Source organism: Acomys russatus, chromosome 19, assembly GCF_903995435.1.
Source record: "Acomys russatus chromosome 19, mAcoRus1.1, whole genome shotgun sequence".
Taxonomy (NCBI): domain Eukaryota; kingdom Metazoa; phylum Chordata; class Mammalia; order Rodentia; family Muridae; genus Acomys; species Acomys russatus.
This window is the reverse complement of record NC_067155.1, coordinates 34,300,947-34,317,186: the sequence shown is the minus strand read 5'-3', so window position 1 is coordinate 34,317,186 and position 16,240 is coordinate 34,300,947. Positions and strand designations below refer to the sequence as shown.

Sequence of the window (16,240 nt, the reverse complement as noted above, 5' to 3'; positions counted from 1 at the left end):
GTCTTGGTTGCCCTGCACCACCTCCAAACAGCCCACTCCAAGAACTCCCTTAAACGTGGATGGGGAAATAAAAGGTAATGACGTCCAGAGATAAGCATGCTCCTCCATACAGAGACTTCTAATGGCTCTGCTGTGATCCTGTCTGCTAACATACCAGGCCAGCCAAGAGATTCTATCTGATTCCATCAGAATCAATTAGTAGTGTCTGCATGGAATACTATGTAGAATTCTACCACTATGCACGTCCTGTAATTGATTGGTGATGTCTGCATTGGTCAGGGATATTCCCCGCCTGTCATCTACAATGCTAGGTGACTTCCCCTTGCAGGAGAAAGGGAGGCCCTGAGGACCTTAAAAATTACCTGTTGGACGGCCATTCCCTATTTTGCCCTTTTCTGAAGGTGTTAATATTGGTTACAGTAAAAAAAAAAAAAAAAAAAAAAAAGTCTAAAGTAGACACAGTACTGAATTAATGTCTCCTCCATGGAAATGACTAAATGTTTTTTCTTCTTTGCTGGAGAGTCAAAAGGTGGGTCTTGCCATCACTGAAAGGTACCTTAGACCCATGAAGAATTCAATCCAGGAGAAGGCAGGCAGACCTTGGCACTATGACCTGGGTTAGAGTTCACAGTTCATTTCCCAAAATGCTTTGACCCTAAAGTCCAAATGACCCATAAAGTCTGGGCCACCTCATTTGGACACCTTGGTCTGTAGTGTGCTGGGCAGGTAGAGGTACCTCCAGATGGCATAGTAGTGGGTACCAGCACCAAATGCCACAAAGAGGTGCCAGATGGCATGGGCAAAGGGGATCCTTCCATCACTCTTGAAGAACACCATGCCCAGGCAGTAGAAAACCCCTCCTGTCATCAGCTCCCAGATGCCCTCAGTGTTGGGCTGTTGAAAGAAAAAGACAGGACACAAGTCAGAGGAAAGGCTCGTCATTTCCCGCCTCCCAAAGGAAAAGACATACAAGTGGGGGAGGAAGCCCAGAATCCCCTAGGAAGCCTCAACACATTAATTTCCCAAATCTGCAATTGATTATTGATGGCTAACTCGGACCATAGAGACCCAGGATCCGGGAGAAGGCAAATGCAGCAGCGTTAGAAGTTCAAGGTCATCCTGGGCTAGACAAGGATTTGCCTCAAAGAACAAAACATCATCTCAAAGGCTACTTTTGTAATTGGGTCGCACAGGACGCTCAAGGAGAACGTAAGCTAAATACTGAGACCCTAGCCGGGCGGTGGCTGCTCACACCTTTAATCCCAGTGCTCAGGAGGCAGAGGCAGGTGGATTGCTGTGAGTTCCAGGCCTGAGCTTCATGAGATTCTCTCCAAAAAGTATCTTTTAGAAAACTTTTGTAAAGATTAATTTACTTATTTGTAGTGTTCTGCCTGCATGTTCACTGCACGCCAGAAGAGGGCACCAGATCTCACTATGGATGGTTATAAACCACGGTGTGGTTGCTGGGAATTGAACTCAGGACCTTTGGAAGAACAGCCAGTGAGTGCTCTTAACATCTGAAACATCTCTCCAGCCCCCTTTTAGAAAGTTTAAAGATCCTGTGTGGTGCTTTAGTTTTAACTGCCAACTTGACACAATCTAGAAGTGCCTGGAAGAGTCACAAGGAAATGTCTAGATCAGGCTGTCTCGTGGCTGTGGCTGTACGAGATTGTCTCAATTATTTTAATTGACACGTGACGACTCAGCCTGCAAATGGGCAGCACCATCCTCTGAATAGGAGTCCTGGGCTGTAACAGTAGCAACAGCACGCTGAGCACTAAGCGTGCATTCACTTCTCTCTGCTCTTACCTGTGACTACTTGCTTCAAGTTCCTGCCTTGGTTTCCCCTCAGTTATAGACTGTGACCTGGAACTGCGGTCCAAACAAACCCTTTCTTTCCTTAGCTGCTTTTAAAAAATGATTTCATTTTTAGTTGGGGGGTAGGGGAGGACCTTTTGTATGCAGTACCCATTGAGGCCAGCAGAGGGCACCAGATCACCTGAATCTGGAGTTAAAAGTGTGTGTAAGAGCAACAACTGCTCTTTTATTTATTTATTTTATTTTATGTTTTGCCTTGGCTGTCCTAGACTCACTTTGTAGACCAGGCTGGCCTTGAACTCACAGAGCTCCGCCTGCCTCTGCCTCCCGAGCGTTGGGATTAAAGGCGTGCGCCACCACGCCCGGCGCAACAGCTGCTCTTAACCATTGAGCTATCTTTCCAGTTCAGCCCTCTAGGTTGCTTCTGGTCACAGCAACAAAAGGAAAAATAAAAATAAAAGCTTTTGTGTGGTATTGCAAGTAGCTCCAAGGCAGCATCTTCCTCTCTCTCTCTCTCTCTCTCTCTCTCTCTCTCTCTCTCTCTCTCTCTCTCTCTCTCTCTCTCTCTCTCTCGCACACATGCACGCACACACACACACCATAACATATCCCCCAGTCCTCCCGAGTATTGTCGCTGTATATTAGCCACACAGCAGTCAAACACCTGCTAGTGTTTCCTAGCAGGCACGACATGCCAGGCACCGTGGTCAGCGCCTTGCTTGAGCTGTCTAGTCACCTTTATAGTAGACGGAGACCTAACCATCACAGTTAGCCACACGGGATGCTGCCGTTTCCAGATGAGATCTCTGTGTTTTCTGTCCCGTTAGGCAAGCACACTGACCCACTGGGTCTCTGTTTCCCTGCTGCCAGAGAGGGCTCGACTGATAGTCTCAAGAGGCAGGTCCAGCTAACACATGTGTCCTCCAGAAGATCGGAGTCCTCACGCTGGGCAAGTGAAACTTACCATGGAGAGGATGACCAGGGCAGGGAAAAAACCCATCACCACGTAGCAGAGCAACTCCACAAGCTTGTACCTGGGAAGACAAATCACGTGGTCTCAGGACAGGCTCCCAAGCAGGGACAGAACACACAACTTTCTGATACTGAAGACCAGCCCAGTGAGAAGAGGAGATCTTCTCTGTGTGGCACTCCTTGGCTCATATCCTACCCAGTGACGTCTATAGGTGATGAGAATCATGTGACCTTGGGCAAATCATATGACAAGCCCCCTTTCTTCTCTGAGCCTATGTCTAAATCTCTAAAGTATACACTGTAGGTAGAACATGGATTGCAAGTTTAAGCATAGCAAGCACATGGGTGTTGCCGATGTGTGGCCTGTGGCAGACATTACTAATCAATCCCAGCACCTTCTCCCACAGGCTTCAAGCAGCTATTCTTGACTGGGCCGAACTACTGGATCAACTGAACCATATGCCATTCTGGATTCATTGTCTGCTGGAGGCCCCTGTGGGCTCTGCGGTTACAGGACTTTGTTATTTTCTGCTTCCCCAGCTTCTCAATCCTCCCCCACTTAGTGACTCTCATTCTGGCTCCATAGCAGAAAAAGGTGTCAGGGTCTGTCCCCTCGTAAAGCCTTTCCCCCATTATCTGATAACACAGACTAGGGAAGGCAGGTGACAGGTGAACTAGATCCGTGGGTCAAATAACCTATGATGTCATTAAAAAAAAAAAACATCTAGAGCCAGGCATGGTGGTGCATGCCTGTAATCCCAGCACTCGGGAGGCAGAGGCAGGCGGATCGCTGTGAGTTCGAGGCCAGCCTGGTCTACAAGGTGAGTCCACAGCCAAGGCTAAACAGAGAGACTCTGTCTCAAAAAACCAACAACAAACCACACACACACACACAAAGAAAAAAAACCCAAACAAACAAAAACCAAAAACCAAAACCTAGAGAGGGCAGTGTGCTGGATATACGGCTCAAGAATTAAGAGCACCTGCAGTTGGAATTTCAGTGCCCTCAGTGGGGAGCTCACAACTACCCATAATTTCATCTCTAAGGGGATCTGACACCCTCTTCTTGCCTCCCTGGGTACCTACACACATGTGTACATATACAGATACACAGACACACAGAAGTGAAATAAAAAAAAATTTCACACATGTGTGCAGGTGCACATTATGTGTGAGGTGCGTGTCTCTGTGCTTGAACAACAGGAAGTTCACCCACAGAGCCCTCTCCCCAACCCCCACTTGTGATGTCATTTTTTGGAAAACACTCAGGGCTGGGGGAGACGGCTTCATTGACAGAGGGCTTCCTGTACAAGCGAGACAACCTGAGTTCAAACCCCTGTGGTCACATAAAAGCCAGGCATGATCACCCACACCTGGGCCCTCACCTCTAGAGGGAAGAGACAGAAGGGCCCTCTAGCGCTCACTGGCCAGCCAGGCTAGCTACTTGGTGACCCCTGGCTTCAGTGAGAGACCCTCTCTCAAAAATTAAGATGGAGTGGTTGAGAAGGTCACCCAGCATTAAACTCTGACCCTTACACACACATGCAATTGCACACATACACACACGCACGCGCGCGCACACACACACACACACACACACACACATACACACACACACAGCCTCAGATCTGTCCCTCTGGGCCATAGGGTCAACTGTACAGTCAGGAGCCTCCTGGACAGTAGGATGCAGGCAAGGCTGAGTCCTCACATTTCTGGGGCCCTCTTCAGGGTTCACCTGCTTGAGGCTGCTAAGCAGGTGGAGCTGAAGAATCAAGGGACACGTCCCCAGTCTGAGACTCCCCAGCCCTGACTTACCGTTCATGGAAGAAAAAGACATAGATAGTACCAATGGAGGCCATGATCCAGACCAGCCAGCGCATGTGGGAGGCCCAGGGGCCCAGCTCCCGAAGGTTCAACCTGGGAGAGAGAAAACCAAAGGCAGAGCCTGAGGGGGCGGCACCAAGGCCAAGAACTTCACGGCTAGCCTGTCACAGGAAGCCGACACCAGAGCAACTCAGTCACCACCAATGGCTGCCCAAGTGGGACAAGGACGCTCACAGTGCGGGGGGGGGGGGGGGGGGTGAGGGGGGAGATAACAATATGTTAAAGATGAGCAAAGTTTTTGAAATGGGGGTGTCTCACTATGTAGATCAGGCTAGCCTCAAGCTCACAGAGATCTACCTGCTTCTGCCTCCCATGTGCTGGGACGAAAGGCGTGCACTACCATCCTCAGCAATAAATAATGCTTTTAAAACATACATACAAGCCAAGCACCATTGTACACACTTGAAATCTCAGCACTGAACAAGTGGAGGATCAGAAATCCACCGCTAGCCTCAGGTACATAGGGAGTTCAAGGCTATCCTGGGTAACCTAAGACCTTGTCGCGCACACGAAAAAAAATAATTAAAAAAAAAACAACAACAAAACCACATGCATATCTTCATATATGTGCAAGTATGTCTGTTCATCTATTTATACAGCCATAGATATCTGTTTATGTCTGCAAATATGTAAATATATGTTAATATATGCTAATGAACATATAAGTATTTGCATGTGCACAGGCACACACATTTGCTCTTTTTTGCCTACAGCAACCCTTGAAGGATACACCAGACACTGGTGATAAGTAGGTGTTTCCTGGCACAGGAGGAAGCATGAGCATATCTTCTCACCTCCTCCCCTGCCCATGTGCTCCCCAGTCACGCACCCAAATGCACACAGAAGCAGGAGAAAGGAAGCCGGCTAGTGGTGGGTGCTGGCACTCACCAAGGAGCATAGGAGGCCGCAATGAAGAAGTATATGACCATCCTGTCGACCATGTGCAGGCAGTGTTCTACCATCCTAGGGCGGGTAGAGAAGGCGGCAGGTCACAGCCCCTGTGTGGCAGGCAGGGCAGAGCAACAGCAGCCACACCCAGGGACAGCCTTGCCTTTTCCTCAGGGGGAGAGGGACTGAGAGGTGGAGTTGAGGGAGGCACCTACCTCGCCCTGTAGACACCCTCCTCCAGCCTCTGTCTCTCCATGTGGAAGGGACTAGAGCAACACTCTTCCAGGCTGCCTGTCGTTCTGGGGGGTTATAGAGATGCCCCAGGCCTCCCGCCAAGGTGAATAGCGACACATCACTGACTAGTGTGTACAGAGCATATATATGTCCCTGTGCCCTTCCACGGACTAGGCAGGAGGGTACCTGAGGTGGCTCTTCTTCCAAGAGACCGTGTGAAAAATGGTGGATACCACAAAGAGGCCACAGAGGCCAAGGCCATAGATCCAGGCAGATATGGTCTCCCAGTCATCGTCGGACAGGAAGTAGAGGTTGGAGCTGCCAAGGATGCTGGGAATGATCCAGAACTAGAGGGAGAGAAGACAGAACACTGTTAGCCTTAAAAAAAAAAAAAAAAAAAAAGGATATATTTTGCCAGGTGGTGGTGGCTCACACCTTGAATCCCAGCACTCAAGAGGCAGAGGCAGGCAGATCTCTGTGAGTTCGAGGCCAGCCTGGTCTACAAAGTGAGTTCCACAACAGTCAAGGCTGTTACATGGAGAAGCTAGTCCTGTCTCAACAAACAAAAGAACAAAAGCAAAACAAACAAACAAACAAAGATACATAAAGATTCATTGTACTTTTACTTGTGTGTATATGTGTGGGGTGGGGTGGGGTGGGGGCTCGTGCACATGAACGCAGGAGGTAGTAGAGGCCAGAAGAGGACGTTGGACTTTCAGATGGTTTTAAGACTTCCGGCAAGGGTGCTTGCTTCCGTAAGCGCGGTACATGGTCTCAACTCCTGAACCATCTCTCCACCCACAAGGCCCACCTTTGTGTGGGGAGCAGGGCTTTGCAATATGCAGCACAGCAGACTTTTTAGCATGTGACTTAACATGGCTGGTGGGTTACCCTTTTGTGCTTACACATGTAGAGGCTGCCATTTCTCAGTCACAGTTCAGCCTGCCCCTGTTTGTGTTTGTTTTCAAATTTTCTGTTTATTTAGTATGTGTGTGTGCGCGCACATGCATTGTGTGCATGCATGTGTGTGTGTGCATGTATGTGTGCATGTGTCTGTGTGTGTGTGTGTACGTGTGTACATGTGATCCAGGGTGCACTAGTGGAAGTCAGAGACAGTCAGATCTCTCCTTCCACCATGTAGGCCTTGGGGATTGAACTCGGATCCCTGTGCTTGTATAGACAGCATTTTACCCACTGAGCCATCTCTACTGGCCAGGCTCAGATTGGAGTAAAAAGCCCCAGGATGTCTGCACTGACTGCCCCCCCGCCTCCTTTCTCTAGATCCAGCGGTTCCCAACCTGCAGGGTTGAGACCAATAGAAAACACATATTTTCTACGGTCTTAGGAACTCCCAACCGCACACTTATTCTCACTGCTACTTGATAACCGTGGGAAATGTGTGGTTTTCCAATGGCTGCGACCCACAAGCTGAGAGCTGCTGCTAGACCGTGCTGCCTGATACTTAGACAGCATGGTACCCACCAAGCACTTGGAGGCTAACGGGACCCAGGTTCAATTCCCAGCGCCCACAGGGTCGCTCACAACCATCTGTAACTCCAGCTGCAGGGGATCTGATCCCCTCTGCCGTCCTTTGTTGTAGTAATGTGTAAAATGAAGCCTTTGCATCTGGCTTTGAGTGAAACGTTTCGGCGAAGCCTTTGCTGTGCTTGGGTCAATCGGTAGAGGCTGAGAGATTGTTCTGAGACTGTTTGAACCTTGAAGAAATGATGTCTCTGTGTAAGGTCTGCACCTGGTGTATTGTGGGAGCCTGCAGCTGCACCAACCTTGGTCCAAAGACACTCCTTGCAAACCTGGCATTCTTTCTTTTGATTGCGGCTAGGCATGGTTAAAGGGGACTGAGATTTCTGCGGGTCGTCTACTCTCCGGGCAGCAAGAGCAAGATAACTTTGGTCGTTGGGGCCTTTCCCAAATTAACCTTGTGTACTGTTTGAATAAAGTGACTGGAGTGAGCTAGGTGGGTGTCACTCTTTTCCAAGAAGGCTGAACCCCCGCTGCTCCTACAGGAAATGAAGGCTCAGCATCTTGGTGAGTTTCTCCCTCTACTTCGGCTCCTACGACCAGCATCACTCAATACTTGGCGGGCACCTGGCATGCACACGGCGAACAGACATACTCACAGGCCAAAAAAAAAAAAAAAAAAAACAACCACAGACATAAAATTACAATTACAAACTAAGACTTGTACATAATGGATTGGGGAGCTCCCACACACATGTGAAGAACTGAGATCAGACCCTGGGAGCTTGCATAAAGCCAGACCTGGTCATTTGGAGCCAGGCCAACCCAAGGCTTTCCCTGAGGCCTTGATGTATGGAGAAGGAACATAGTTCTTTGTCAAAAACTATGAGCACAATTGGCAGAGCCAGTCACGTCCAGAGTCTTGGGGGAGCTGTGATGTCAGACAGATCCTGGGAACCCAGCTCTTCCCTACTAAAGGGCTGTGCTTATCAGTCCCAAGGCTGCTGTGTGCCCAGGCTGTGACACACTTGAGATATGCTGTGTCTCTTTTCTGCAACATTGCTTGATTAGTTTTCTGCTGACTTTGTCCCATTTCGTGATAGATTTTTGCTGACTCCATTCCATTTCCCCCTGCAAACAGTATATGAGATCTGATAGTGGCGCGTACCTTTAATCCCAGCACTTGGGAGGCAGAAGCACATGGATCTCTGTAAGTTCGAGGCCAGCCTGGTCTACAGAGTGAGGTCTAGGGCAGCCAAGGCTAACACAGAGAAACCTTGTCTCTGGATGAGGTTTCTTCCTTTCTTTCTTTCTTTCTGTTTGTTTGTTTTTGAAACAGGGTTTCTCTGTGTAGCCTTGGCCTTTCCACACTCACTTTGTAAACCAGGCTGGCCTTGAACTCACAGTAATCCACCTGCCTCTGTCTCCCGAGTGCTGGGATTAAAGGCGTGTGCCACCACTGCCCAGCTGATGCTGTGTTTCTTAATAAACTTGCTGATGTGAGTCACAAGCTCTTGTAGACCTCCCGATTTCATCATTCTATTCTCTTTATTTTCTCATTCCTGGTCCTCTGCCTCAACATCTCTGTTTGGGGACCCTTATTCCTGTGGTTTGGGGTCACATGGTAGGGCGTGTCTATAATCCTGGCATTTTTACATTATCCCAGCATATGTACAGTGAGACAAAAGAATACAAAATTCATGGACCAGCTAGCCTGGCCTACACCAGGACAACAGAGGCCATCTCAACCAAGGTAAAAGGTGAGAAATGACACCTGAAATTGTCTTCCAGTGTCCACACCAGCATCACGGCACACGGGTGCTCACACTCTTACACACAAGAAGGCACATCGATATACATCACACACACACACACACACACACACACAGATTTTTAAAAGGTGTACACGTTGATATGGTACCATGAACTTTCTGTGTGAGACAGGACCTCTCATCAGGCCGGCCTCAAACTAATAACTACCTCCTGCCTCAGACTCCCAAAGGCTAGACTCACAGACCTGTGCCACCACACCTGGGTCCATCCAGACTTCATCACCATCACCATCATCACTATCACCACTACCATCACCACCACCACCACCACCACCATCACCATCACCATCACCATCATCCTATAAGTATTTATTTTTAATTATCTTTGGGGCTACAAGGGAGGTGCCAATGGAGGCCAGAGGAGAAGGAGGTGAAGAAAGGGGAAAGAAAGGAGGGCTGGAGACATTGCTGAGTGGTTAAGAGCACCCACTGCTGCTCTTCCAAAAGACGTGGGTTCAATTCCCAGCATCCTTTTAGACCATCTATAACTCCGGTTCCAAGGGGTTTGACCCCCTTCTTCCTGCTTCCTCAGACACCAGGCAAGCATGTGATACACATACATGCCGGCAAAACAATTACATGCATAAAATGAATATTTTTTAAAAGCGTGCACCATCACAGCCATCACACCAGAGGACCCAGGGTTCAGTTCCACCACCCACATTGGGCAGCTCACAACTGCCTGTAACTCCAGCCCCAGGGCATCTGACACCCTCTACTGACCTCTATGGGCACCCGCACTCACCTGCATACACACACACACACACACACACACACACACACACACACACACACACACGCAGACACCAAATAAACACTAGATTGAGAAGAGCGCCTTCCTTGCCCCCCACCCGGAAGGGCCCCCCCATGTCAGCACCCCACAAGTCAACTCACAGCGTGAGTGGCACAGTTGGCTGCATGTTCATATTCTGTGGGCCGGTACCTCTTGTGCGCCGGGACTCGGTCATTCATAAATCTGCAATGAGAGGTGGGGGGGGGGGGACAGGGGGAGGGGGGAAGGGGAGTTCAGAAAGACCAGCCGGGAAAGGCTGCCTAGCCAGTGAGCCTCCCTGATCTGCCCATCTCAGCCTCCCTGCTTCTCCAATGCAAGTTCTGGCTTTGCAAGCCTTTTACGTAGGTTCTGGGGGCTCTGCACTCACGTCCTCACGCTTGTGCAGCTAACACTGAGCCTAGTGAGCCGTCTTCTCAGCTGTAAGCAATAACGCTTTTTTTTTAAAACCACTGAGCGTTTTGTGTCTAATCTTCAATGCAATATTTGGGGGAGGGGGGAAAAAAACCAAACCTTTACTGGGGCTGGGAATGCAACTCCGTGTACTGCTTTCCTAGCTCCTGCAAAGCTTGGAGCTCTGTCCCCACCACCTCGGACACTGCTGTAATTGGTGCACCTGTTTAACCCCTGCACTCAACCAGGTAGCAGCCGGGGGCTCCTGAGTGCTGGGAGTTACAGGTGCGCACCACAGTGCAGGCTCATGCAGCGCTGGGGATAGGACCCAGGGCTCCACGCAAGCACTCTACCGGCTGAGCCTCATTCCCAGACCTCCTCCTCCTTCCTCTTGCCCTCCTCTTTCTTGCTTTTTTGAGACAAGGCTTCTCTGTGTAGCCTTGGCTGCCCTGGACTCCCTTTGTAGAACAGGCTGGCCTCGAACTCACAGCGAAGAAAAAGGAGGAAGAGGAGGAGAAGAAGAAATAATCTTGGAGCTCCAGATGGTTTTGGTAGTTAAGTTCTTACTGCTCTTGCAGAGGACCCAAGTTCAAATCCCAGCACCCACATCATGTAGCCCACAACCACTTGAAACTCCAGTTCCTGGAGATCAGATGCCCTACACATATGTACATACACAAATGCACATGTATATGCACATTGATAAACACTTGGGCGAGCACCCTTAATCACAGCTCTTAGGAGGCAAAGACAGATAGATCTCTGTGAATTTAGGGCCAGCCTGGCCTACATAGAGAGTTCCAGGCCAGCCAGGGCTACATATTGAGGCCTTGTTTCATGAATAAATAAATAAATAAATAAACATTAAATATTATTTTATATATTATATAGAATAATATAATTAATTAAGCTTAATTAATATTAATATTAAATAATAATAAGCATTATTTGTATAGCCAGATGCCATGGCACACCCCTGTAATCCCAGCACTCAGGGCAGCAGAGGCAAGTGTATCTCTATGAGTTCGAGGCCAGCCTGGGCTACAAAGTGTGTCCAGGACAGCCAAGGCTACACAGAGAAACCCTGTCTTGAAAAACAAAAACAAACAAACAAACATCATTGCTTTTGTGTTGGTGTCTGGGACCTTCCAAATGTCTTTGCCTCCGCTCAGTTCTCACTCAGCACAGTTTGGAGCAGAGCAGTGACATCGCCAGGTGGCGCACAACTCCGTCCCAGCTCAGCAGGCTTCTGACATAAGTGTAAAAGGCACTCCAGTTAGCCTGGGTGACACTTGAGTATCAGTGGGGCCAGGCAGAGGCGTCCCAGGTCTCCAGTTAGAAGCTCCTGTACACATCTCCCACCCAGCCCGACAAACAGACAGACAGAACCAGACCGCTGTGCCCAAGTTTCCCCTGGAGCTTTGCCCAGCATCATCCACTAGAGGGAGGCAGATGCCACCCAAAGAGATAGTTACCTCAAGATCCCACCTATACAGGCTGAGGACATACCCATAAAAGTACATAGGTAAAAGTACATAGATCTGAGTTCGAATCCCAAGCACCCCTGTGAAAAGTAAAGCACGGTTGTACACACCTGCAATGCCAGCACTGAGGGCAGGGGGCACAGACGGATGCCAACATTCCAGCGGCCAGTCTAACCAAGCTTGTTAGATACAGACCCGCCTCGAGGTAGCAAAACAGAGAGGGAGAGAAACGCCGAGGACCCTCTCCGGTGTGCACACGCACATTCGCACACACGCAAACGCAATTATTACTGTGCGTTTCCCCCAAAACATATGGCTCAGAACAAAGGCCCGTGTGCATCATGATTCTTTAAGGTCTTATCAAGCTCCTGCTGAATGCCAGGTCAATGCTGGGTCCCTGGGACATTCATTTAGCACCTTCTGTATGCCAGCTTTCTGCTGACACAGTACATGGAACATTTGTGGAGTGCCTTCTCTGTGCTGTCTCCATGTCACAGACAGATCAGCGACCGTTTATTGAGCACTTCTGTATGCCGGGCTCGTGCTGGTAGGTACACTGGAGCTTTTCATGAGTGCCCTCTGTGAGCTTGCTCTCTGCCACTGTAGTCCACAGAGCACTTATTGGATGCCTTCTGTATACCAGCTAGTGGGATGATGGTGTGGCAAGAGAGGAGCAAAGGCTGGAGGGAGGTCCATGGCTTGCTCTGGTGTTCCTGTGTCTGATTTATACGGTGACACCTAGATGACTCAAGAGACCATGGCAGCTTCCCCGAGCCACCAGCTCTTCCACAGCATCCCCCCACATCCCCGCTGTCATCCTATTGTCACATGGACAGGGTGATGCTCAGCTAGCTCATCAGACAGATGAAAAAAAAAAAAAATGAAGACTCCAGGCTGAGCATCCCAGGGCTCCTGAGCCGTAGCAACCAACTGTTTTCCATTGAGGGATCTGGGTACCTTTGCAGGGTAAGATTGCAAACCAGGCATGCGGCGGGGGTGGGGGGTGCGGGCGGGGGCTGGAGAGTTAAGATCACTGGGTGTTCTTCCAAAGGATCCGGGTTCAATTCCCAGCATCCATATGGCAGCTCACAGCTGTCTGTAAGTCCAGCTGCAGGGAGTCTGAGGCACACACCCAGACACATAAAATGAAAATAAAATAAAATAAAATTTAAAAAAAGAAAGAAAGAACACTAGGCATGCATCTAGCCCTGATGGTGCAGCCCTATTATCCAAGCTAACTTGGGAGACAGAGACAAGAGAGTCACAAGTAAGAGAATTTCTGGAGATATAAAGTGAGGCTGACTCTAACACTGAGCAATTTAATGGGATCCTGACTCAAAGCACAAAGGGTCTGGAGAGGTGGCTCAGTGGTAGAGTCCCTGCCTAGAATCCCCCAGTGAGGGGCTGGGGTGTGGCTCAGTGGTAGAGCACCTGTCTAGAATCCCCTAGTGAGGGGCTGGGGTGTGGCTCAGTGGTAGAGCACCTGCCTAGAATCCCCCAGTGAGGGGCTGGGGTGTGGCTCAGTGGTAGAGCCCCTGCCTAGAATCCCCCAGTGAGGGGCTGGGGTGTGGCTCAGTGGTAGAGCCCCTGCCTAGAATCCCCCAGTGAGGGGCTGGGGTGTGGCTCAGTGGTAGAGCCCCTGCCTAGAATCCCCCAGTGAGGGGCTGGGGTGTGGCTCAGTGGTAGAGCACCTGCCTAGAATCCCCCAGTGAGGGTCTGGGGTGTGGCTCAGTGGTAGAGCACCTGCCTAGAATCCCCCAGTGAGGGGCTGGGGTGTGGCAGCATATGCAAAGTTCAGGCTTCAAGGACACAAATAAAATTGTGTGCAGAAGGCAGAAAACAACCTAGAGCAGGATGCCATGTAAAAAACAGTTGCAGGGAGAAGATGGCCTGATGTCATGGAGGCAGAGATGGCAACAACATGTTTACAAGCCACCAAATGTCCCAGGACCTAGAGAAAGGACTGTCAGAGCTCGAAAGAACCAGCCCTGCCCACACCTGCATCCTGGCACTCAGCCCTCCAAGAGCTGTGAGAGAATAACTATGTGTGCTCAAGCTCTGAGTGTCATACTCCATCCTTGCAGGCATGAGAGGACACTGGCCCGAGTCACAGCAGGTGTTGTTAATTAGCTCTATCAAAGCCCCCAAGAGGCAGTGACAATTGATGCTGCCACCAGCTGGTCTGAAGCCAGGTGGACACGGTAAAGGGACCCACAGCTGGGCAAGCTTAACGCCCTTTGGGTCGAGGGAAGTCCGGCACCTGTCACCACAAGCCACCGTATCTTCCCCTGTGCCTTTAACACTAGGCAAGCTACCCATGGTGCCAGCCATGTGGGTCCAGGGTGATGTCACGGTTGCCGTGGAGACCTGGGGCAGGCCATTATTTATTTATTTCTGTTCTCCACAAAACTCTCCTTGTCTCTCCTTTAGGCTGTAGCTATTGAATAGAGGGTGATGGATTCGGGGGGCAGGGGCTTAAAGGTGGGGGAGCACGCCTTGGCAGAGGCCCAACAGACCATTCCCACCACCCTGAAGACCCACAGACCTTTCTCTTAACTCCTTGGGACTCAGCATTTCTCTTCAAAAAGCCCTAGACTAGCAACAAAATCGTTTTTTATACTTTAATTTATGTATAATTTTGTAACATGGTTTGGGGAATTTGAATGGATTTTTATTTTTATTTTTTGATAATGGACCTAGTGCTGCTGCAGCTGTGCATAACAGTGCACCCCTGCTGGGCGTGGTGGCGCACGCCTCTAATCCCGGCACTCGGAGGCAGAGGCAGGCGGATTGCTGTGAGTTTCAGGCCAGCCTGGTCTACAAAGCGAGTCCAGGGCAGCCAAGGCTAACACAGAGAAACCCTGTCTCGAAAAACCAACCAAACAAACAAACAAAAAACAAAAAACAGTGTATGCCTGTTACCCCAAGTCAGGATCAGCACTTAAGGGGGACCCTGCACTACACAGTGAATTTGAGGTTAACTGAGCTACAGGGGGACTCTGTTTAGGAAAACCAATAGTTGAATCAAGACAAAGCACGTTTTTAGGTGCAAGGCGACTGCTTAGATTTGTTTGGTTTTGGTTTTGGTTTTTCCATACAGGGTTTCTCTGTGTAGCCTTGGATGTCCTTGACTTTCTTTGTACACTAGGCTAGCCTCTCGGCTCACAGCAACGCACCTGCCTCTGCCTCCTGAGTGCTGGAATTAGAGGTGTGCACCACCACGCCCCGTGGCAACTGTGCTTTGAATAGAGAACAATCTCTGCAAAATGTCAAAGAGGAGTTTGTACATTCAAAAGAAAAATGGACTATCCTTAGAGCTGAGGATGCATCTCAGTGGTAGAGCTCCTGCCTAGCATCCCCCAGTGAAGGACTGGGGTGTGGCTCAGTGGTAGAGCACCTGCCTAGAATCCCTCAGTGAGGGGCTGGGATGTGGCTCAGTGGTAGAGCACTTGCTTAGAATCCCCCAGTGAGGGGCTGGGGTGTGGCTCAGTGGTAGAGCACCTGCCTAGAATCCCTCAGTGAGGGGCTGGGGTGTGGCTCAGTGGTAGAGCACCTGCCTAGAATCCCCCAGTGAGGGGCTGGGGTGTGGCTCAGTGGTAGAGCCCCTGCCTAGAATCCCCCAGTGAGGGGCTGGGGTGTGGCTCAGTGGTAGAGCCCCTGCCTAGAATCCCCCAGTGAGGGGCTGGGGTGTGGCTCAGTGGTAGAGCCCCTGCCTAGAATCCCCCAGTGAGGGGCTGGGGTGTGGCTCAGTGGTAGAGCACCTGCCTAGAATCCCCCAGTGAGGGGCTGGGGTGTGGCTCAGTGGTAGAGCCCCTGCCTAGAATCCCCCAGTGAGGGGCTGGGGTGTGGCTCAGTGGTAGAGCACTTGCTTAGAATCCCCCTGTGAGGGGCTGGGGTGTGGCTTGGCAGAGAGTACTTGTTTAGTATGTATGAGGCTCTGGTTTCAATCCACAACACTACAAAAAATAATCCTTGTTAAAGGTCATTTTGGTAGTAATTCTCAACTCTTCTGTCTTCTTTTCCCCATTATATATATATATAATGCAACTGAGATTCATCTATGTTGTTGTGTGTTCTTTCCTTTTTATTTTTGAGAGAGAGAGAGAGAGAGGGAGAAGGAGAGAGAGAGACTTGAATCAAGGTCTCCATGTGAAGGTCAGCAAACAACTTATAGGAGCTAGTGCTCTTCCTTTATCCTGTGGGTGTCTAGATTCGAACTCAGGATGCTGTGCTTGGCAGGAAGCTCCTTTCACTGATGAGCCATTTCATTGGCCCTATTTTCCCCCTTGAGACAGGGTTTCTACATGAAGCCTTGGCTTTGTAGACCAGGTTGGCCTCGAATTGACATAGATCTGCATGCCTCTGCCTCCCTGAAAGCTGGGATTACAGGCGTGTGCCACTGCGCCCAGCTTTTTTGTTTGTTTGGGTTTCTTTTTGTTTGTTTGTTTTGGTGGGAGTTTTTTGTT

General features: G+C 49.8%; 1 protein-coding gene across 1 annotated transcript in view; it reads right to left on the bottom strand.

Moving 5' to 3' along the window:
* Nucleotides 1-462: 462 nt before the first annotated feature.
* Nucleotides 463-16,240, bottom strand: part of Mmd2 (monocyte to macrophage differentiation associated 2) — a 43,264-nt gene continuing 27,486 nt past the window's right edge. Inside the window, exons 2-7 of the mRNA XM_051161119.1 lie at nt 10,002-10,083; nt 5,983-6,143; nt 5,563-5,637; nt 4,606-4,707; nt 2,783-2,852; nt 463-894 (exon numbers count right to left, since the gene is read on the bottom strand). Of these exons, the coding sequence (XP_051017076.1) occupies nt 691-894; nt 2,783-2,852; nt 4,606-4,707; nt 5,563-5,637; nt 5,983-6,143; nt 10,002-10,083 (694 nt within the window). The 3' untranslated portion in view covers nt 463-690. The remainder of the gene's footprint in view (nt 895-2,782; nt 2,853-4,605; nt 4,708-5,562; nt 5,638-5,982; nt 6,144-10,001; nt 10,084-16,240) is intronic.